Raw genomic sequence first — 23,545 nt, 5'->3', positions numbered from 1 at the left:
AAAATCAAACCCCAAAACCCCAACCTGTTTACATATCTATTTACAAGTTGTGAATGAGACACTTTTCACAATGAATAGTGATTGGGGTCATCGATAACTTGATGAAAAACATTATTCTTGACTTTTTTTTTTAATTTTCTAGACCTTCTTGGGCTCAAAAAACCCATATACAAAGGTTGCTTTGGTTTTCTCTTTTAATTTATCCAAACTCTAGCAGTGTACAGCTACCAATGCTCCTGCCAGTTTCAGTTCTGCTCTTCAGACACTACTGGGCAGCAGGAGTTGTCACCAGTTTCTCCCAGCTGTTTAGAAATCTCAGGAGACTCAAGTTCAAACAGACACAATGACTCTTGGAAAAAGAGCACAACAAACACCAGGAGACTGTTTCTCTTCTCATTCTGTTAGGAAACATAAATTGCTCAAAAGAAAGAGACAACAATTCTTATCCAAATGTGAAAAGTAACAAAACTCAATGAAAATAAGCTCTTCTTATTGCCTAAAAAGGGCCTGGAACTTTGTGTGGGTGTGCAGGAGAATATATTCTTACAAATATACAAATATGTTTACAGATATTACTTATTATTTGCAATTACATTCTAAGAACATGACTAAATTTAAGGAAGTAAAAACTTTTCATGAAAACTTTTCATGTATATATCTTAGCTCATCCTCAAATTCATCCAGAGGATGATGAAAAGCATTTAACAATTCCAGAACACCTCAAGCATTCATTTGCAAACAATTTCACAGCCACAGCCACCTTCTGCACAGAAACTTTACAAGCAAGCATGCTGAACTAAAAACAAAACTCTGCCTTAAAATTTGTAATTCTCTTAGTTGAAATTTGAGCTGACAAGTTTCATTTTTATCTTATAGTTGGTTTCATGTTGCAGTTCTTAGCCATCCTCATATTTGGGGTTCAGTGCTCCCAGCTGATGCCAAATCTAATGCTTCTGAATGACTCTTGAATCCATCAAGCACTTGGTACTGTTTGATTTGCTTCTTTCTTCACTCTTAGGTAGATCCTTATTAAAACGTTGAGGTCAGCAGTCAAGCACCACTGAGTAAAGACACATATATAAAAACAATACACCTAAACTTAACAATTTTTTGAGAACTTCAGACAAATGATTGGTACCTGCAACCACTGTTTTCATGTGAGTATCCAAACCCAAGACTTGTGGGTTTTTGAGGGTACAATTGATTACAAAAATATCCCTTTGGATCTTGACCTAATTCTGCATCCATTCTACCCCAATACTTCTTTTCTAAGCACTTCTGATTGGCCAGACTTTTTTGGGAGGTTCAGATGCAAGGTATGCCAGTAAACTGGCAGTGTTCAAGAGCTCACTTCCTAGAGACACACCATGCTGCTTCCACAAAATGAGGTGACTTGTTACAGAATGTGAATACACAGCCTGGGGAATATGACAATGTAGAACAGCTGAAGGCCTCAAGTTCTGTAGAGTGTCAATTTCTTATTGAAATTATCCCATTAAGGGAAATCTTTCACTGAAATTCAATTTCTTTAGATAAAAGAGCTCCCCAGAAACACAGAACTATAAGTTCTATAGAATCGTGCCAAGATCAGAAAAAAAAAAAAAAAAAAAAAAAAAAAAGGAAGCCTGGGAGCAAATTTACTAAATTATTTTATTGCCTGAAGTGAAAAACAAGAGTACAAGTGTTTGATGGTTTCAATTTTTATTACATCAAAAAACAGAAGTCGCCTATTAAGCATCCGTGGAAAATTGGTCTCTTCTTATTTTTTACGGCACAGATTTCTATACCTCTCCTCCTCTTCGTTAAACCGGGAAGTATGACTGAAGCAAGCCGGAGATTTCACGTACGGTGGGAACGGCGTTCCTGCGGTCCAGCTGTTCGTTTCTCGCTCAGCCCTGCAAGGGCAGACGCGGCCCCGCCGAGCCCCGATCCCGCCGAGCCCCGGCCCCGCAGAGCCCCGGCCCCGCAGAGCCCCGATCCCGCAGAGCCCCGATCCCGCAGAGCCCCGATCCCGCAGAGCCCCGGCCCCGCCGAGCCCCGATCCCGCAGAGCCCCGATCCCACCGAGCCCCGATCCCGCAGAGCCCCGATCCCGCAGAGCCCCGGCCCCGCCGAGCCCCGGCCCCGCAGAGCCCCGATCCCGCCGAGCCCCGATCCCGCCGAGCCCCGGCCCCGCCGAGCCCCGATCCCGCCGAGCCCCGATCCCGCCGAGCCCCGGTGCTGCCGCAGCGCTGGCCCCGCCAGGTGCGAGCGGTGCGGGCCGGGAGCGCGGCGCCGCGCCGGGACAGCCCCGCGGGGAGAGCAGGGACAGCCGGGCCGGGCCGCGCCGCCTCAGCCCCGCCGCACCTGGGGCCGCACCTGGCAGCGGGGCGGGCGCTGGAACGGCCCCTCAGCGGGGCGCTGCGCGACCGCCCCGCGAGGATCCTCCCGCGCCGCGCCGGGGCCGGCGACCACCGACACCCCCACCCGGCCCCGCCCCGCGAGGGTCGCCCCGCGCTGCCGCCGGCCCGGGGGTCGGGGGTTCCGAGCCCCCCGAGCGGCGCCGCCGCTCCCGGTACCTGCGGACGCAACTTTTCCCCCGCCGCCGTTCAAATGCGCTGCCGTAAAGCGCCCGTATCCCGTGGCAACAAGGTTCCGGGCGAGCACTAGGTGTAGGAAGGTGATGTAAAAGTAAAACCACCCAGTGTCGTAAACCAGGTCCGGGGGGGAGGGGAGGGAGTGAGGGGGGCGGGCGGGGGAGGAGGTGACTGGAGCATTTAGACACCAGCGAGCGGATCATGGCGGATGGCCCCAGGTGTAAGCGCAGGAAGCAGCCGAACCCGCGCCGCAACAACGGTCAGTCACCCGCGGGGCAGCGCCGCGGCCGCGCTAGGGCGGCGGCGGGGCCGGGGCGGGGGCCGGGCACAGCCGTCCCGAGCGCGCAGGGGGGAGGTCGGGCGGGCGCCAAAGTAATTCCCCCGCCGCGGCTCGCCGGGAGCGCGGCTCCCTCCGCACCGTTATATCCGCTACCTGGAGCCTCCCTCGCCGCCGCCTCCCTCCTCCGCCTAGCGGTGCCTCCGCACTCCGCCGCTGTCCGGGACCGTTACACGCTGCTTCCCCCTCGCGCCCCGCGACCGCCCCGCTGCCGGCAGCGGGCTCGGGGGCCCCCGGCCGCGCCGCCGCCCTCCGGCCCGGGAGGGGACGCCGAGCCCCGCGGGGAGCGGCGGGGGAGCGGCCGCCGCCCGCCCGGCCGCGGCAGCCCCAACTCCGAAACTTGTTACCTGCGCGCTACCCCGGGCGGAGCGGGGCCTCCCCCCGGCCCCCGCGGGCGGGATCGCCCCGCCGCCCGCCCGGGAGCGCCTCTGCCGCCCGCCGGAGGTTCCCCCCCGCTCGCCCGGCAGCGGGCCGGCTCCTCGCCCCCGGCGGGCGCTGGCCTTTCGGGGGGCGGCGGTGGGGGACGCCGGCCGTCCCCGAGGGGGGCACGCCCGGGAGCGCAGGCGGGGAAGGCACCGCCGCCGCAGCGGGCAGCGATTCGCGCGGGGGCAGCGGCAGCGCAGCCGCCCCGGGCCGGCGCCCCCGCTCCGCGGCCGCTCCGCGCCTCCCCGCCCCGCCGGGAGTTGGTGCCCCGCGGCCGCGCTGCCGCCCCGCCGGGCCGGTGGGGAAGGGAGGGCTGCGCCCGGGCGGCGGGGGCGGGCGGCGAAGTTTCTTCCCTTCCCTCTGGCTTCGGAGGTACCTGTTTGTATAATAATGGGTGGTAACGGTTTGGCCGGGGGCCCCCGCTCCGCTCTCCGTGCGTGTGTGACCAGCTGCTGCAGTCTATATAAGGAATTACATTTACATTTCAGACTTAAGGGCTGCTGTGGGGTAGTGTTTTTTCCCCTTTGGTACGTGTGTTACTTTAAGATGCGATGGGAAGGTACACGGCGGGGGGAATAAAGGCTCGCAACACCCACTCTCTACTTATTTTCTGGAAAATGGAGAAGTAGTTCGGTCCTCGTAGCACGACTCTTCGGAATAGGATGTAGAGTAGGCGATTTTGTAACTCTCCCTGGCAATTTTAGGTTTTATGTGGCATTTCCTGTGCAGGGTCACAGATAGGAAGGCTTTGCCTGCGATCTGAGATGTTTTCATATGCAGTGAACGGTCTCCGAAATAGATCGCAGTCACGATCGGTGCTTCACCTCTCTAATCCTGACTGTTCGGGGCGTAACGTGGTGATAAATGACGGCCTTTCCCGGGGCTAACGGGTTGGTTTGATTGCGTTGAACTTAAAAAGGGTTTTCTTATTTTTGCTGTGTGCCTTTTCTAGCAAGTACTCGTGTTTGCACGCTCATGTTATGAATTCCTTGTCCTAGTGTATATATTTATATTTAGCTCATGATTTGGCTGTGCTGAAGGTAAGTTTGGAAAGTGCTTTTCTCTTTACCTTATTAAAAATGTGGATGATCAGAGAAAGGGGCTTTTCTTGTTGCTGACGACAACATGTGTGACATGTGAGTCTGAACCACCCAGCGTCTGTGCAGGAGCTGTAAACATGTTTACCTGAACAGGAAAGAAAATGGATTTTTCTCTTAAAGATCCAGTGATATGAATACCATACTCTTAAAAGCATATCAACAGATTACTTGAGAGAGAAATTTTCTGAAAACCTGGCTTTTGAAATCGACGGAAAAAAGCTCCTTGATTGCTGCAGCAAATGGCAACTTGTGCAGGTAGAAAAAAAAGATGGTGTTTAGTTTTCTCCTGCATGCATGTCAGCCCCCTCCTGTCTGCTGCTTTCGTTCTCAAGGGAGGGATTTATTTACCACGCTTGCTGTCAGTGTTTTTCCTTTGTGCTTAATATTAGAAAACCAGATTTAAGGCTGTTTAGCACAAACCATTTTGTCTGCAGCGTGTATCACTTGCAGAAAACAAAAGGTGTTTCAGATGTGTATCATTCCAGGTATATTTCATCTTTATCACTTTTGGACCTCATTGCTGCACCCACTTTATAATAAAAAGCTTGTGAGTATTTAGCAACTAGTTCTGCAATGTAAAATGTAGTGTGTCTTGATTTAGGCTGGTTTTGGCTCCTTTTATTGAGGAATTAAAACCCACTTAAGTCATTGTGCATTGGAGCATCAGGATCGGTTAGATAATAGAATCCGGATAATAGAGATTTCTCAGCAGTGGGTTTATGTTTGACTTGCAAATATTTACTGAAGAAAATGCATAGAAAAAATGTTAACCCTTTAACCTTTAAAATAAATGAAGCTTTTTTCCCCCCCAAAGTCTCTAAATGCACTTGGTTTTTATAGGTATCTTCTGTTAATGAGGAATGGGCATAGGGGAGATGCGTAAGCAACTGGCTTGTTTGTAGTATAAAACAATAACGGCATTTTTATGCTGTTTCCTCTCCACTTTCCCATAGAATAGGAGATTATTACAGAGAGATTGCACTAGGCATCCAGTATGCCAGTTAATACTGGGCTATGGCATTGAGTTATTATACTGTAAACTTTTCTTCTTTTTATCTCTTGTTAAACTTGCCCCAGCTATTCTCACACTGTAGACTTTTGTTTTGTTTTTTCTTTCTTTCCTCTGCTTTCTCTGTGTTTGGGAGCCATCCTGGTGCATTAACTCTAGCTGGAAAGAGTCTTATCTTACTCTAGAGCTGGTTCCTTTTCTGCCTTGTTTATTGGTCCCCACAGGAGTTCAGCAGAGAGCCGATTGGTGCTGCCATTAAAGCCTCCACTTACAAGGAAATCTGGCACTTCATACCTGAAGAAAACTACCCTGTCATTGTCCTCAGTTCTAACCAATACACAAAAACATCTACTCCAGCAGAAGAGTTAACTGAGTGTTGAGATTGTGATACAGCAGAAACACAGTGGTAGTTTGGAGTCTCTCATCCTATCTACTACTTTCCCCCCTCCTCTTTTAAAAGAAAAATGAAGAGAAAGAAAGAGACACAGTTTGGATATTTTTTGCCGGTTGTCTGCATAGCCATGCTCTTGTTACACTCCTGTGTTGACTTCAAATAGATTCAGTATCAGAAAAGGTTTTCTTTTTCTGAGTTGGTTTGCAGTCAGGATTAGTCACTTTCTTAGCTTTTCTCATGTATGTTTGGGATTGTCTTAGTTCTTATTAAACAGTGAAAGTGACACAGCTTGTTCTTCAGCAATCTGTGAGATAAGTAAAGCAAACAACATATTTAAAACTTTCCTTTCTAGTGTGTAAAAAGATATCAGCCTGAAGTATAGATGTTCTGAACATAAGGCAAGTATGCCTTCAGGTTTTCAGATGTATGTTTAATGGTAGAAAGAAGAATGTTTGAATCTGAGTAAATTCTACATGCCGTCAGGTACATGTGAGGAGAAGGTACAAGCCATCCTTAGTCACAGTGAGTTCATTACTAAAAGGTTGAATTGTTTGAGTGCTATTTCAGTTGCTTTACATTTGGTTCTTCTCTTTTTATTTCTATTAGATAACAATATTAATATTAAATTTTGCTACTAAACTAAGAACTGTAAGAAGACTGTAAGACTCTAAGGCAAAAGCATATTTCTTTTAGCTCCAAGGTGTTAACTACTGGCAGGATGTCAGGTGTTAGTGACACTTGGGATACAACATTCCTGGTTGTGCCTGTCTTCTCTTGTCCCCTTGCCTTTCTTTTTACTAGGTAGCATGTTTTCACTCTAGTGTTAATTTAAATTCGCAATTTGGGATATGTGGAATGTATTCAGAGTTAAAATTTCAGGCACAGGTCTACATGGACAACTGAATTAACTGTTTGAGACCAAGGAAACCTTCTCTCTTATAAACAAGTACTATTCTGTTTTAATGTTAGCTACTGAAATAGAATGTGAGTTCTCTTAAAAGTTCTCTTAAAAATTTCTCTGTCAGCAACCAGTGCTTGTTATTTTAACAGTTGTGAAGCAGGTTGTTCTAAGGTAATTAACTACCTGAGGCAATTGTTCTTTTTATTTCTTTTAAGGTAATTTGTTTCCTGAAGCAATTTGCCTTGCGTGTAGGGCTCTGTACATGTGCTGCTGAAAGGGTTAATGAAAAGTAGCAAGGAGATGAAACTTTCCTTCTGACATGAGCTTCCCACTCATAGAAATAACTCAATTTTTTTTAGTTAGAAGTCTGAGGATTTGACTTGTTTGAATTCAGTCCAAATTTTCTGTTGAATATTTTTAGTTGCATCAGATAGACTCAGTGGGGAGGGGTTTCTGTGGACTTTGGGCTTTATCACAGATCCTGTTAATTGGAGTTACTGACTTTGGTTGGGTCCTTGCTCTCTGTGAGCTGCTCCTCTGTGCACATAGCAGGAAGAAGGGGTTCTACAGCTGTTCCCTACTTCTTTCCCCACTGACACTCAGCTGTGGTATTAACCTGTAATTTCTTCTTATAGCAGTTTTCCAGTGATGGGGGGATAGGCTGAAGTACTCTGAAGTCAAAATATCACTGTCATTCTGTTCCTTGTATGGAAACATCTGTTTTAATAGAGTTTAAAATGCCAGTGAGGGATGGCAGACATTTTAAACAGGTATTTATTATGGTAAAGAAATAAAATTAACTTCTGTGAAACTTGGGTTGTAGGTTTTTTGCTTATTGGAGTTTTTTTAATTGATTTTTGATCAACTGCTCTCTATTGCAGAGAAACTGCTGGAGCTATATTATCTGGCCAGATGCCTCTTAAGCATCCCTGCTTCTGAATTCAGTCATTATTGTTCACCAGAAATATAAGCTCTCAAGTCATTAGCTGTTTGTAGTCACTTCAAAAGCATTTAACTAATTGATATTGCAAGCTGATTGGAGTAGGTCATGCAGTGATTTGTCAGCTGTAAAGCTGATCTTTAGCAATACACACTGCATCTCTGGAAACCGTAAGGTTTCAACTCATGATGGGTTTCAAATACCCAAAACTGGAGGTTGAAAACCAAAAATAACTCTTAATTTTATGTAGGCTTTCATATAATTTTGCAAAGTACAGTTCCAGATTAACTTTCAGCTGATTAACATCAATATTCCTGAATTTTTGGTGGTTGTTACCTATATTTTTCAAGAGGACTCATGTCTAGGATCTTTTCTGTTTTGGGCAAGTAAGCAGAACCCTGTCTTTCATTTGTGGTCTCAGAAACATTGGTGTTTCATTCTGGCAGCTATAATAGGCCTGTGATTTTTGAGAACTAAAGTCTCAAATGACTTGCCCAAGGTCACACAGGAAGTCCATAGCAAGACTGAGACTCGGTCCATTTTTAATCTTCAGGACCACCCTTGCATTTGGCTTGATCTAGAGTTTTAAAGGGAAAGAATAGTTTTGTCAATTGGTAGTTACTGTTACTTTTAGCTTAAGTTCTTTTCTATTTATTGGACTATTTTTGCTTTCAGCAAGCAAGTGGCAAGATGTAAAACTCGATTTTGACTTTAACCATTTTTAGATGGTATTAAGATAGACTATGAAAACAGGAAACATCACCAGTGAAAATACTATGTAATGATGTGCCAGAGAAGTAGAATGTTGTCTTCTGGTGTGTTTTGTATTCCCAAATCTTAAGTTCAGTGATGCAAGGATAGGTAAATCACATCAGGAGAGAGTTAAAGACTACATTGTTAGCATCAATACCCCTACTGGGATATGGAGGGTTTTAAGGGGGCTGTTCTCTTGGAGTTTAACATCTGGGCAGAAATTATTTCATCAGATGGTGGTGGTGTTGTGACAGTGATCACTAAAGAAGTCTCAGCATATTACTGGCATTTCTAATATTTGAAAATGGTAAGTAAATAAAAAAGCATAAGTTCTCCTCAAAGCAGAAATTTCCCAGAAACATGTTAGTAAGTGCCAGGTCTGGTAAGTCGACTTGAGTGGGACAAACATGCAAGTCTGAGTTTTACCACCACAGCTGCTTGTCACAGGTGGAGCTGTGTGGGAAGTGGCTGTGGGTGCAGGTGGGTGCTGCTCCTGCCAGGGCAGTGCAAAGGTGGGTGTGAAGAGTGTTCTCATATCTTCATGTGTGAGGATGTGTGGTTAGCTCCAGTCATGAGACACTGCAACACATCAGTTTGGGTAGGGATTCTTTCCTGCTGAGGGAAATGCTGTTTGAAGCCTTTAGTAGTTAAAAAAGTAAAAAAGGCCAACCCCTCAAGCAAAGGTTGGAGAGCAGAGGGTTGCATGCACAAGTACTGGATGGGTGAGGCAAAGTGTGTATGGGGGAAGAGGAGAGTGGAATAGACAGGGGAGTAGTCTGCTTCTCACTGAAGGTCTGATACCTGATTTCTGATGCATCTTGCTGGACTTCCAGGGAGAAATGGATTTGGCTGCTGTAGGAAAAGATCTCAGTGGTAAATAGCTTGGGCCTTAGTTGACTGGGTGGTGCCTTGAAATACTGGAATTGTTGAGTTGTTTAGTGGGTTTCATGAGTGTATTGTTTTGTAATTCTTTCTACTTCCATGTTATGTTGGCAAGTTTTTAAAACCTTTTATAAGCCATTGCCTCTAATACTCTGAGTTGATTTTTTAGCTAATTATTATGTACTTGTGTATTTATATCTTAGTCTTGATTTCCTTTTCTGGTTGTCCAGTTCCTTGCATCTTATTTTATTGTTATTGGAAAGAGTAACAGAAGTTTGATACTTTAAAAAACTGTTCACAGTTGCAACTTTCAAATCTTTGTGACCATTTCTTTTAGGGAAACACTACAGTTGCTTTCATTTTTCCTATTGGGCTACAGTTTGTTTATTTAATAATCTATGTATCTCTTTCTTGCTTAGATAAGTAGTATTCCTGAGTGACAGTCAAGGAGAATGGAATCCCAGTCAAGAGCAGTGAGACTTGATGGATAAAATACTGACTCCAGTTAAATGCAGCATAGCTTTATAAATCAGTTTCAGTACTCCTGAGAAAAATACTACTTCCGTCTCACGGTATGTAAGCACCTTTCAGGCAGTAAAAATGTATGTACTGAGTCTTCCTGTATCTTGGCCTACACATCCAATTCCCTGTGTGAGTATCTGGCAGCTTACATTCATGTGTTAGGAGGATAGGTGATGGTAGAGTAGAAAGAAGAAACTTGTTAAGTTTCTGTGTGTGGAGCACAGATATTCAGATGTGGAGGCAGAATTCAGATGTTTCAGTTAGGTAGTGCTGAACACATTAACCAGATTTCTTTAGACTTGTACATTTGTCCCAGAAGGGACAATAGAGAAGAAAGGAGTAGTAGAAAGTTTTCTACATTGGCTCACTCCGATTGTCTCAGATGCCATTACTGTAATGTAACTATATCTTTTAACATACTTTTTCAGAGCAACAGAAGTTAACTAAAAATATGCTTTCTCATTTTTGAGAAGTCAGTACTGTTTGAAAGCAGCCTGTTTCAGTTCTCTTCCTTTTCAGCTGTCATTCCCAGCTGTCACAATCTCCTTGATGTGAGGACTTTACCCCTGTTGTTTCAGAGCAGTTTGGTTAACAGCTGCTGTCACCCAAAGGTTAAATCCTGAAAATGGGCATCCTTTATTGGTTTCCTTACAAATATTTGCTTTTTGGTAGCATCTTTCTTGTTGCTCTCCCTTCAATATGTTCCATTGATCCTATTTTTGGAGAGCTGTGTAAAGCAAATGATCACGTCTAATGATGAATGTATTCTTTGGGATGTGGTAGGCTGCTTAATTATAACTGAAAAGGAGAGCAAAAAAAAGTTCTTTGCTGTGCTGACATTGCATCCTGTTCAGTTAGGATCTGTGAATATGAGTAGCAGTTTTTCTTTAGTGAAAGGATGTAAAATTAATTCTTTAAACACCAAGAGCTCTCTATGATATGGGAGTGTATCAGAAGGAAAACTGCACAGTATTTTGTACTTCTTTTGATGCAGATAGTCTCTTTTTTTTTGCAACTCCTCTGTTCCTTAACTTCTTGCAGGTCAGGTAATAGATCAGGAGCACTGGAGGAACTGGCAAGATCGTTGGAGATAGATGAGTTATAAACCTTGCCATTCACCATGATCCTGAGAGTGGTTTTCATGGACAACACTTGAAGTAAAGGGGTTAAGAGTCTGATGGGGTAAAGAGTATTTTTACCTATGAGCTAGTGTGCCTGTCCTTATTAGGATCAAATGCTAGTTGGGCCAGTGATGCTAAAGAATACCTTCAGTTATTGTGATATAAAATGTTTTCATTATTTCAGCAAATGTCCCTTTCCCAATTCTTTTTGATAGGCAGCTGACAGACAGTGAGGGCAATTTTCTATTCTGTTTTGTAGGCATCCATCCACAGATGTATGTATGGAAGAAAGCAAAATGATACTATAAAACATCACAAATGTGGCATGATTTGAAAAAAGCCTGGGGAAATCTTTTTCCATCTGAAAAAGGGTGAACTAAACAACAGAAAAATCAGGCCTTAACTACAAGACTTAAGTTGATATTTGTTGAACTGGTATATCCCTAAAGAAGCAGGTTGGGCTTATTGTTAGTTTTCCTAACACCTTCCTCCTCACCTGAGCTAACATAATTTTTGTTAATGCCCAGAAGCATTAGGGAGATGAGTTGTCCCTTTTTCTAAGACACCTTTGTCTTTAAATAGTTTTTCTTAATGCTTTTTTTTTGTCCTTCCAGGTATGTGTCAGATTTTCCTTCTTCACACCTTCTAGTCCATTTTATCATTTCTGTTTAGTTCCTGTAAGCTATCTACTGTAAGTTGTGTTAAGTCTTAGACTGGAAAAGGAGATATAGTTCAGAATCTGTAACCTGTTTAATCTTCCATCCTGTTTTGTTTATGTCTTTCCATAGCCTTTCATTTTCTTCATAGTATTCCTGGCACAGTTATTTAGTTAAGTCAAGCAAAATAGAACCAGTCACACACTACTGGATTCATTCTTCTGCTCTTGTTCACAGGAAGGAGCTAGGTACAATTTGCCTGGTAAAGAGCATGAGGTGGTGAATAAGGACTTTGAAGCAGATTTGGAGCTGTAATGACTGGCTTCCTTCCCTGCTGCTGTCCCTTCCCCTTCCTTGCTAAGCATTTTCATTTGAAATACTAAGGTGTGGTCATTGGGCATATCTGTTCTCAACTTCCAGTAATTTTTTGTTCACTGCTGAGCTGCACCATAATTACATATGCAAATGTAGTATTTTTTTCCCCCCTTCTTACCTTGTACATGTGGGAGAGGAAGATAAGGTTGCAGAATACCGTTGGGGATGTGCTGCTGTTGAGGAGGTGCTGCAGAAGGAGACAAGTACTCGATCTGCAGGACAAGGCTCAGCAGGGGATTTCAGAACTTCCATGTCTGAAAGGCAACAAGAAAACAGTATTCTTGCCAATTTTAAACTTTAGATAGGAGCAGATTGTAGGATGGCTTGTTATAACAACTTGGTTTGATTCATTCTAGCTACTGAGTGCTGAAAGTAAATTGGCATTTCCAGTACAGTTTTGTTTAGTAGACACACATACACATTTATATATATATATATATAACTATAGTTATATCCAATAATTTAATCTATTAGACTAGCTTGAATGCTCCCAGTAGTAGCACAAGGTAGATGTCTGTTCTTAAGTGTTGTAATGATAGTAAAACCACAGAGACTAATTCTATGAAGCAGACTATTCTGACAACTTCTGCCCTTCATGGTAAGGCTTACCTTGTACATTTTCCAGATTTGTAATTGATGGATGTAATGTATTACTGGAACACTAAATAAGATTTTGAGCAAGTATTGAAAGATAGAATTGGTTCTATAGTACAATCAAAATGCCGAGAGACTTCCTGCACAGAAGTAAAATAATACCTTAGAAATGAGAAGCAGAATTTAATTGGTAGTTGTGGCATAGGAAAAGGGAAATAGTTGCAGTGACATGTCACGCAGTATTACATGCCGTAGTTCTCTCCGTTTCACCACGTGATTAATCACGCCTGCATAGTTCATGATGGGGACAGGCACCTTAAAAAGATGAGCCTGGCTTTTACCTCAGCATGTGAGTAAATAAAACTGGTGGCAGACTTTGTTTCTGTGGGTTGAGCCAGTTCACACAAGGAGAATTTTAGCTCTCCAGCTGTAAAGAATTCAAATATACTTAGTTGAATAAAAATCATGACGCAGAGCAGAGGTTTATGATCCTGACAGAAAATTCTTATGAGATGTTTGATGCAGATTGTTGTCTGTGGATCTGATGCTTCAAAAATATTTTTGGCAATAGTGCTTGTGACAGTGCTAAGATGCTTTCCTTCAGAAGTGAAATAAAGGTGGTTAAGAACTCCAGCAAATATGGGCATTTTCTTTGTTTTAGTATGAAGTTGCAAACCTTCTCTATTTATTTATGTCAAGTGCCTAGGAAAAAGTAATTTAAAAGCTCCTCGTTGTGTACTACTGTATGTAAATCATTTCATTGCATTTGCTTTTTCATATGTATGGTGTCACAATAACTTGGCATATAGAAAATATATACAACTTTTCTAAAAAGAATGAGTTCTTTTCTGAGCTGGAAAGAAAACAAGTGCTGAAATATAAAGCTTGTCAGTATCTTGCTCTAATAGTTTACAGTTGCCTATATTTAACTCTTATTTCATCTTTCTGACTTTTGACAATTTTTTAAAGCATTTTGAAGGTCTCATATAGCAAATTCTCAGAATAAAAATGTTTGGGACTTTTGAAAAGTTCTAAGATGCTCTCTTACTGAGGAAAGTCTTTCAGGTTTATGCAATGATGTATCTTAGTGGGCATCCTAATGAAGCTTTTTATCCCTTAAATATTTCCCCAGCCTGTCTGCTTTTAAAGAAGTAGTGTCTTCCTTCAACCACAGTTTTAAGTAGAACTGTCAATCCAGTGTGTGTCTTGTTCATTCTTGGGTCTACTGTTGGAACACTTTGTAGCTGGAGTGTGTGTGCGCATGTGCAGCTGCATGTGCTGTTTTCCTGCCTTTTCCTTTTGTCTGTGAAGCTTCTGGCTGATAGCAGATTAGCCATCTGAATGTGGGCAGCAAAGAGTAATGGGCTGTACAGAATGCCTGGGGCTTCTTGCATACAATAAAATGACTCCATTATAAAGCAAAAAATGACAAGCCTGCCATGGAGGATATCTGTACTAGGGAGATGGAGAGAGTAGCCTTTGGTTTATGATCATGTTAATGGGTGTAGAATAAACTTAATTTTTTTCAACTGTCTAAAGTATTCCTAGGTGCTTTACAGAGCAGTACTGACCTCATGGTTCTTCTAGCAGAGGAATACTTATGAGCTAAATCAGTGATGTACTATTTGCTATTCCTGATTGCTGTATATGCATGGGGGAAGCATGCTGGCTCAGTTTCATTTTCATCATGCAGGTGTGTGGTTTTTTTTCCTTTCTTTTAATTTTTTTAATCTCTAATATTTTGCTTAGTTACAGGATTACATAATCTGCCCTGCAGAAGTGTGTTAGGTTTATTAAGTCTTTTGCAAGACGTGCTAATACAGATTTGAAGGAAATTGGGCCAGAAACATGGCTGAGACACAGGGAATCCAGATGCTGGAGGAGGACATGAAATATAAAGCTGTAGAGACTTGGATCAAGCAGACAAATGAGGCTGTGTGCAGAACCATAGTAGCAGGAAAACTAACAAGGAATCTTATCAAGGTTTTTTTGACAGCTGTACTTACCCATTGTAAGAATCCAGTGTTTTAAAGGCCCTCTTGATTGTCTACAGTTTTACTGTGTCAGTAAGCAGTAGTGACTGCTTGTACACTTCTAACTTCCAGTTACAGGTTTCAAGAAAAGTTGTGTGGTTTTGGGTTTTTTTGGTTTGTTTAGTTTGTTTTTTTTTGTTTTTAAGGTATTCAAGCTCTAAAAGGTGCTCTCCCCCATTAAAAAACCCAGGTGCAATATGTTAATTTATGCTAAATGGAAGATCTTCCTGGTTTACATCTGCTCAGGAAATTAAGACAGCTTCTGATGTATATGAGCTTCCAAACTAATGGGCAAGTCAGGATAAAAACAGTTTGGTGTATGGATGAATTGTTAAAACATAGAAAACTTATCCTAAAATGCTTAATTAAATAAACCTCTTAACTGACATTTGTTTAGTTTGTGTTGCTTGTTGTAATCTCTTCAATATGTCACTGTGGTTACAACTGAAGAGGACTCTGGAAATCTATGCCTTAGTAGCCAAATGTATGAATTGCAACTTTTAATAAATAAAATGTGAATACTGTTTGTACAAGCTTTTTCTCACTTTGTTAGCTGCTGCCAGATCTCCTTGTGACTGTTCTGGTTGTGCATACTAATTTGTTGTAAGGATCACGCCCTCGAAGATCACCTTTTAGTTACATGTCACACACCAACATTTTCCACTCTCTTGGATTGTTTTGCCTTGAGCAAAAACCCTTCCTAAAAATTTCTGCTCTCTTCCTCTCCTCCAATAAAGTCTGCTGCCCATTGCCTCCTCCCCCCTCTCCCAAGGAAAAAGGAAGCAACTTAAAACTGATTATACCATAGAGCTCTACAAATGCTGCTCCCTTGACAGCAGTGTTAATTCTCTTTACATTCATTTTTATTTTGCATTCAGAATTGTTTCTATAATCATATGACCTTTTTATGGTGCTGAAGACTGTAGCTACTTAGCAAGGAAGCTGGTGATAAAACTAAAGCTTAGTTAACTATCTCTAACAGTGGGTAGTCTGTAAGTGGTGACAAATAAAATACATTCCAGACTTGTTTAAGAGAGAACTGTGGGGTTTTTCTCGTCTCCTTTTTCCTTGCCCCATGTGATTGCTGTGGTTTACAGTAGGAAGCCACTAGTTTCTGCAGTCACAGATAGAAAAGGAGGTGTATTTGCTGCTAAGTGGCATGTAAAGGCATCTGAGTAAGAATAAGAAAGTGAACTCTCTTAGGGGGGAAGGACTTAGCTACATATTTTACAAGTCTTTCAACATCTGTGACTTAATTGGCACTGCTGAAAGCAGCATGTTGCACATTAATGCAGCTTAGGAGAGTATATGAATAAAATTATCTAGATCTGGTTTTATCTTCTACAGGATTTTCGTAGTTGCACATCAGACTGAGACGGGTATTGCCTTTGACTGACCTGGCTGGCATGGCTACAGTATTGGGCTGTGGCTGGTTTTCAGGACAGCTATGGGAAATTGCAGAAGAGCAGAGTGGCAGAACAGTTGAAAAATCATCTTCACGTAACCAGAAGAAAATATGAAAAATAGGGGTTTCATTATCTTAAGTATTTAGGTACAGAAAAAATATTTTTGATAGATGGTTTTACTTGTGGTTTTCTGTAGTGTTTAAGGTAGAATGGTGGCATAGCTGACTCAAACACCATATTATGACGAAAGTTTGCAGGTATTAAAGGATCTGTGCTGATACATTCCAAACATCCATAGAAGAAGTCTTGTGATGGGGTATATACCATTGAGGGGTGGAGTGGGGTGTGTGGAACCCAGTGTCCTTGCTTCCTGGAGATAAATGATTGCTTTCATTAGTGGCAAGTGATATGATATGTCAGCCTGTCTGACCAAGGGGTACACTGTTTCTAAATGTTCCTTTCAGACAAATCTACTTAACCCAGGAATTTTTGAGAACTTTCTGGATCCTGCTAGTACCTGTTAGCTTGGAAGTAAACATTTGGTTAGCTAGTATGATTGAAGTTCTCTATGTAAAAAAAAAAGCTAGTAAAATATAGTCACAATACTAATAAACAGGATTAACCCTCAATTATAACAGCCTTTGGGTTGATACATAAGATCTCTTTATAATTTTTTGTTGGCCAATACTAGTATAGCAGGATTGGAATCCTGAGTTTAGGACATGATAGTTAAGAGCACCAGCTGCAGAGCTCTGAAATGGCATGGGGCAGAAACTTGTAAATCCATATTTTTCATGTTTAAAAGGTAGCCAGTTCAGAATATTCATTGCTAGATTTAACTCAAACCACAACATATTTTAAAACTATGCAAACAGATTGTCTTTTGCTGATTGGAGTGAGGAGGATGCAGAAAGAGCTTGGTGTCTCCTCTGTAAAGTGTCCAGTGTACAAACTATGAATTTATAGAAGGCCTTGTGCAAACAAAAGTGCTTATCACGAAGTGAGATGCTTAGAAAATACAAGCCTGGAAGGTGCCTTCTTGTATCCTTCACCTTGTGTCCATCTCCCAGTTTTCCTGTTGTGAATCCTGCTGGCTGGCCTTTGCCTTAAGCTTTGACAAACACTACTAAGTGCTATTAAGATCTGGAAGCTCACAGGTTTAGAGTGATTTGCTCTTTCTTCCTAATTCAGCCCAGAACCATGTAGTTTCACTGTCTTTTAATTGTCTGTTGTTTTTCTTAGGTAGAACAGACTTGTTTCTGCAGTAGACAAGTTAGGGTATGTAAAATATTGCTTGTTGACATTTTTTCTATGTATCATAGGCCCTGTGTGAATCCTGGTGACTCCAGCAAATATGAAGAGTCTTTTAGATGTGCTGTATAGACAGATGTTGTAAAGCCTCATGGGTTTTTTTTCCTTATTCTGGAATTTAGTAGTTTTTAAAAGAAGTTAAATGAGTCAGTGCAGTGTTCTCACTCCTGGATGAAGTAGTGAATGCTGTCATGCTTATCTAGCTGTCCAAGAACGTCAAGATTTTAAGATGTGCAGAGCTACGGTGCATTTTCACCTCCATTCTTCCCCTTCTTCCAAGCAAGACTGTTATAGAAAAAGAAAAGCTACCAAAAAAAGCCAAATCTGTGTTTTTCAGCTTAAATAAGGCTTATGATTATCTCTGCTGTAATAATAGGTTGTTTAGGTTTTTTGGAGCAAATCATGCAGTTCTGGAAAGCCTGTGTGATTATTACAGAGTGCGTCAGTGGACAGTCTCTGATACAGTTGGGAACTCTTTAATTTGGGGAACTTGCTGGGTCTGAAATGTAATCCTCAGCTGATCAGCCTGCAGCGTATGAGAACAAGGAGTGTCAGGTTCTGTTTTGGAGGAAACGTATTCAAAAGTCATTCAGGTTTATTCATGTGTGCTTGCCCTTACATTTCCTTTTGATGTTGACTTGTAATGGTATTCTGGAAAACCATACAGCCAAAAGCATGTTGATATTACTGCCTTGGGTGTTATTGATGAGACTAATCAATACCTCTGATTCTATTTTTTTTTTTTTTTTTTTTTTAATTCTTGCTAGCTGAATCTTTTATTTATCTGTACCTTACAGATTCCCAAAATATCTGGTAGCCCTTACAACCATCTACAAAACTCAGAATATTCTAAAACTAGTAAGCAACTGCACCAACATGACAAATCTGTTTGCATACACGGCTTGATAGAATAGGAGAGATTTCTGTACCATCTTGAACACAACCTGCTAGGCATTAGGAAAGCAATGTGCTTTGTTCACAGCAGGGGACAGAAGGGATTTGGAGAGAAGTGAGGCCTGCATTGCCTTGTGGTGCTTGTGTTGTCATCCTCACGTGAGAAAGAATAAGTGTTTTTTAGTCACCTGTCCTGTCTCAAACCGTCTAGAAGTGTTGCTTTTGTTGTTTTTTTCTCCATTTCTGCAAGCAGGACAGTCATGGAAAGCCTATGTGAAGGTTCCATTTAGGCATGGGACTCTGGAACAATATATTTAGTCCTTGAGGTCATGTCAGTCTTCTGCTTTTAATGAAATTTTTGTTACTCATGTGGGAAAGATGCAGATGAAGTCATACTGAGCATCTTCAGGATTCAGGGACCCTATTTTCTTAGCCAAAGAGAACAGACATATTTTGTGCTTCCTTGAGAGGTGGGGTTTTTTTTTCCCATTTGTCAAAAGAATAAAGACTGTCTCCTGCCCAAAGGTTATTTAAATTGATGGCCTAGTGTTTGAGATGAGAGAATGTAATGCAACTAATTCCTGCCAGTTAATGATGTGTGTCCCACTAAACACAGCTCTCTTGCTGCTGCCTCGAGAAGCAGTCAGTGGGGTGGTCCCGTGTCTGCTGTTACCAAATTGTATTCCTTTGGTGGAAACTGAGGAATGGAGGCTGCTTTCTGGCAGATGCACTCACAGTGCTTTTACAAAGCAGCTAGAGGTGGTAGTAGTAGATATTGAATTACTCTTCAGCTTGGGAGAGTCTGGGTTGCAGACAAAGTGACAGAAACGTGTCTGATTGCCAGCTATGGTGAGCCAGCATCCTTATGTGAAACCACCTCCTGTAATAAACTGAGGTTTGAGATTCTCCCGAGTTAAGATGTCTACTGGTGACAAAATGCTGTATTATTTGTAAGATGTAAAGCAAGAGCTGTTCCTTGGAAAACGCTGCCTCAGAAATGCCACTTTTTAGGGTGTAGACCTCTACATCGGCAGTAAAAACAAATAACAACTTGCTTGCTGAACTGTGACCTGTTTTGGAGTGACAGTCTGCAGCTTGCTGAATCGACAGCTGGGCTTGCTACTGTGCTGCCCGGAGCTGAGAGCGAGCTCAACAAAGGCTTTGGAAGAATACATTTGTTTTCGTTCACTGTTATTTCTCAGCAGGTTTTCAGTTGCTGCTCCCCCACTTTTAGTAGCCCTGAAGCTTCCCAGCCTGATACTGTTTCAAGTTAGATTCTTATATGTCTTCTTTAATTATCCAAATGGCAGCTGAAAGACTCAAATAATATTTGAGAAACTAAGAAAATCAATGATAAGTTATTTGATAGAGCTTTTTGAGCTCTCTGGTTTAGCTAAGTGATTTAAACGTGACTTTTTTTTTCCAGTTTGAATCAACTAATTAACCTCTAGTTATGTAGAAGAACCTGTGGGTTTGTTTTTTGTGTAAAGAGGGAAGTATATAAATGGTTTGGTCAGGCCTCCTTTCTAATAATAATTCAATATTCTGCTGATGAGTTATGCGAGTTGGCATGAATCTGGCTAAAAAGGAAAATTATCCATCTTTTCCAGATGAGGTAGTGCCAATTGTGAGGATTAAATGTTTGTGCAAAAATTCTATTATGTCTGAGCTAAATTTTGCTAAACATGCTATGACATATTTGGCTGGCATAAACTGTATGTCAGTGTTTGTGGCAATGAGGGTTTAAACTAGTTCATTTCAAATCCTAGCAAGCTGCAGCTGAAACATTGCTGAATGACCTTTGACACAGGGACCCATGAATGCCCCAAGTATGATTTCACTTTCACCACGTTCTTTGTGAATCTGAATGCTTGTCAAATCAGATGTGTGTTTAGACCTTTTCACTGAATATGCTTGGAGGGAAAGAACAAAGCCTGGGGTCAACTTGGCATAATCCCTGCGTTTATCTTTATTCTATTATAGCAGCTTGTGGGGGATGGAGTTACTATTCTCTGTGAGGTGAAAGTGCAAGTAGAGTGTAGGTAGGCTATCAGTCTTTTCTTCCAGACTTTCCCAGCAGCCTAACTGGGCTCCCATGATTTACTTGTGTTAGTGTATGGCTGACTAGGCAGATTGCTGGTTGATCCATGTGCTTTGCTGGTTTTTCTACCCATCACTATTCTGTAGCTGCTGTGACTACCCACTGGTGTAAAGAAGCACCTATGGCTTGTCTTGGGTAGCACATGCAGGAATGGCTCTGTGCCACAAAGTGCTTTGTTTTCCCTAATGGACATGGGAGAGGAAGTAACATGGGTTTTCACTACTTTTGCTTCAGCACAAATTTTATTTTTTTTTTTAAGAGATAAACAGCTTCATAGGGTACATATGTCTTTTTTGCTTTTGCAGGCTATTAGTCACACTCAAGTAAGGAATGACTAAGTCTGTTATTACCTATTCAAATTGGGAAAGCCTTTGTCTCTAAGGGAAGAACCATAGAGTTCTACAAAATGATTGTTATAGACTTTTTGCAGTATTTTTAGATTTTACTCCTCTGGTAGATTCACTTCACAATACAGGATTGTTTCTGTGTGGGGCTGGAGTGGTCTGAATCTGTAAACGAGCTATTGTGTGGTGAAGTACAAGTGGGTGGAGGAGCTGTATGACAAAAGGCCTGGTTACCTTTACAGTTTGTTCGCTGTACCTCATACACTTTGTTTCAGAAGAAAAGCACTATTCAACGACTGGAAGATAAGGAGGCAGCCTTTCACACGAGGCTTATGGGAAATTTTTCTGACTTGGGGGTTTTCATTTTGTGTACTGTGCACCTTCTGAGGCTTTCCCTGCAACAGCTTAATGTGTCTCTGAACCCTGTGCACCTCCTGGGGTGAGCACTTCCAGGTCTGATGCTTTGACCAGTGTTTTCCACCTTAACATGTGTGCTTGTTTGTTTTTTGTTTTTTCTGTTGGATTTTTAATTACATTTTGAAAAATTTATTTTTAAGGAAAGAGTGTGCTCTCTTGTTTTTTAAAGGCTTCCAAATCAGGAAATAGCTCACCCTCATTAACTTCAGAGATTTAAAGCATGTTTAACATCAAGGAGATCTGTCTTTTTATATACATGTAACTAAACCTGTTAAGAGTAGTTGTGAAATCATGAGTGTACTTCTTTAGTTTTTAAACTAAACTTTGAAGCTCAGTGTCCTCAGCAGTTCCCTTCAACTTCTTCCATGCTTTTTCATTGTTTACTTTCTCTTTTCATAACTTAGAGGATAAGTACTTTAAAACCTGTTCATTCAACAAATATGCTTCACTCAGCACCCAATTTTCAGATTTGAAACACTTTTGCACAAAGAATTACTCTTGAGCTGGTTGTTTTGGGGGTTTTTATTTTTTTTAAAGAAGAATTGTGTTATTTCAGTCCATCTTGGAAGAGAGAATGAGTGCTCTGGGGAGAGCAGGACTCTGCTTCTCTTGCCTGACCCCCAGGCAAGCAGGGGATGGGTGAAAACAAGCAGCTATCTCTGGACATGAGCACCCAGGGCTGCTCCTGCTTTCCTCCCAGAAGCACTGCAAGGTGTACTCAGCCCCACAGGTCACAGCCCTGCACATGAGTTGGAACTAAAAGACTTCAGCCCAGTAAAATAATTTAAAAATGTGATTGAGGCCTGGACCTATACCTGTGTTAGCTCTCTGGGTTATGGAGGCAGTAGCCACTGGCAGGAGGGCTGAAGAGCTATTTCATCATCTCTTGCTGCTTTAAGGAATATGTTTAATGCCTTTGTTTGACAGTACCTACATAATTTTGCTCAGAATCTCAGGCTGAACAGTGTGGTGTGCTTTTTTTGCTTGGATCTACTATGACTGTGTCCCCTCTCCCTATCACAAGCTGCCTTGGTTTGGGTTGCTCTTACATGCCTGAGTGTCACTAGCCTGCATTTAGGAGCCTACAAATCTGCCTGTAGTGTTCTTTGTGGCATACTTAGTTCAGTTCTATAATATTGATGACAGCAAGAACTTGCATCTTAAAACCCCTTACTGTTGCAGGCTGTAAACTAGTAATTTGCAAAATATGCCACAATGCTTACTGTGTCTCAGTATAAAAAAACTCTGAACAGTTCCACCATAGTTGAGTGAAATAAATATGTGTTTTTCAGAGCTGTTATGAGTTCTTGTCTACTAGTTTTGGGTACTTGTAAATAATACCAGAAAAGCCTTTGCTTGTATTAATCAGAATGAAAAGGCAAGGGTCAGATGTTCACTTTTGCAGTTTCAAGTTTTTTAATTGGTAAATCAAACCTTCTGTTCTTAAAATGCTATTTATATGCTATATAATAACTTTTATTTCTGTCACCCTCCTCTTCTGTCAGGCTATGAAACTACATGCTGTGTAAAAGTTTCTATTTTCTTCATGTTCTCTGTTTCCAGACTGTTTCAAACTTGGAATGTTAAGGGGTGTTTTCTAGTAACTAATGCTCCCACAACTTCTCCTAGCCTGGTATGTTCTCTTGGGGTTCTTTTTGGTCTAGTTGTGTGAGGGTGGGATTTGTAGAAGCATCTCTACCAGCTGTGAAGAGAGAAGGCTGAATGGGAGAAGCAGTGCTGGAGGAAACAAACCTGCTGTTTTGTACCTAGTTGCAAAGCTGATCTGATTTCACAGTTGATCTCAAATGCTGTCTAGGTCAAGGAGACAGCTATATACTTCAGTACTACCAACAGCTGACAACTCAGAAATGTAAACTTGTCAGATTTTATATTTCTCTTACTGTCCCAAGCACAAGTGCCTGGGGGAGTAAATGAAATGCACCTTAAAAGCTAATTTGAATAGCTGAGACCATAAAGGCACAGACAGAGGTGCATTCAAAGCCACAGTTCCTGGCAGAATGACTGACCAGAAGCCTGCCATGTGGGGGTCCTTCAGCTCATCTGCCCCTACAACTTGCCAAGCTGCTGCAGAGTCTTCTTTCTGATTTGGAAAGTCTTCCTTCTGAGGCCTGGAGCCCATTGGTATAAAGCATTCCTTCAAAGTGGACTGAAATCTATGTTCTACCTTCCTGCTGTGGTTTTGAGCTCTTAAACAATGTAATGTGTTGAACATGTGAATGGCTTTATCTCAAAATGGAAGCTGGTGGATTTGTCCCCAGGTTTCTCTCTGTCTAGGAACAGGTGATTTGAGTCCACTTGTCTGACTACTGACAGCCCCAAGGCTTTTGTTTTTGCTTTTAGCTTTAGCTAACTACTTTCATTTAGTTATGCTTTAGAATGCTTTTTCCAAAAGGAAAATTAAAAGTTACCTCACCTGTTCATTTAAAAACTGCTCTG

General features: G+C 42.0%; 1 protein-coding gene across 5 annotated transcripts in view; it reads left to right on the top strand.

The window, feature by feature from the left end:
• Nucleotides 1-2,625: 2,625 nt before the first annotated feature.
• ZEB1 (zinc finger E-box binding homeobox 1) overlaps nucleotides 2,626-23,545 on the top strand; it is a 116,330-nt gene continuing 95,410 nt past the window's right edge. For 2 of the 5 annotated variants that reach the window (XM_079302076.1, XM_079302074.1), the window contains exon 1: nucleotides 2,626-2,834. In XM_079302076.1, the coding sequence (XP_079158202.1) occupies nucleotides 2,777-2,834 (58 nt within the window). In that variant the 5' untranslated portion in view covers nucleotides 2,626-2,776. Of the gene's footprint in view, nucleotides 2,835-3,128; nucleotides 3,708-4,507; nucleotides 4,691-23,545 lie in introns of those variants that run through there. The other 3 variants (XM_079302073.1, XM_079302072.1, XM_079302075.1) reach the window with 2 other exon arrangements.

Source organism: Erithacus rubecula, assembly GCF_903797595.1.
Source record: "Erithacus rubecula genome assembly, chromosome: 3".
Taxonomy (NCBI): domain Eukaryota; kingdom Metazoa; phylum Chordata; class Aves; order Passeriformes; family Muscicapidae; genus Erithacus; species Erithacus rubecula.
Note: the sequence above shows the minus strand (reverse complement) of the source record. Positions and strands in the feature narration are given on the sequence as shown.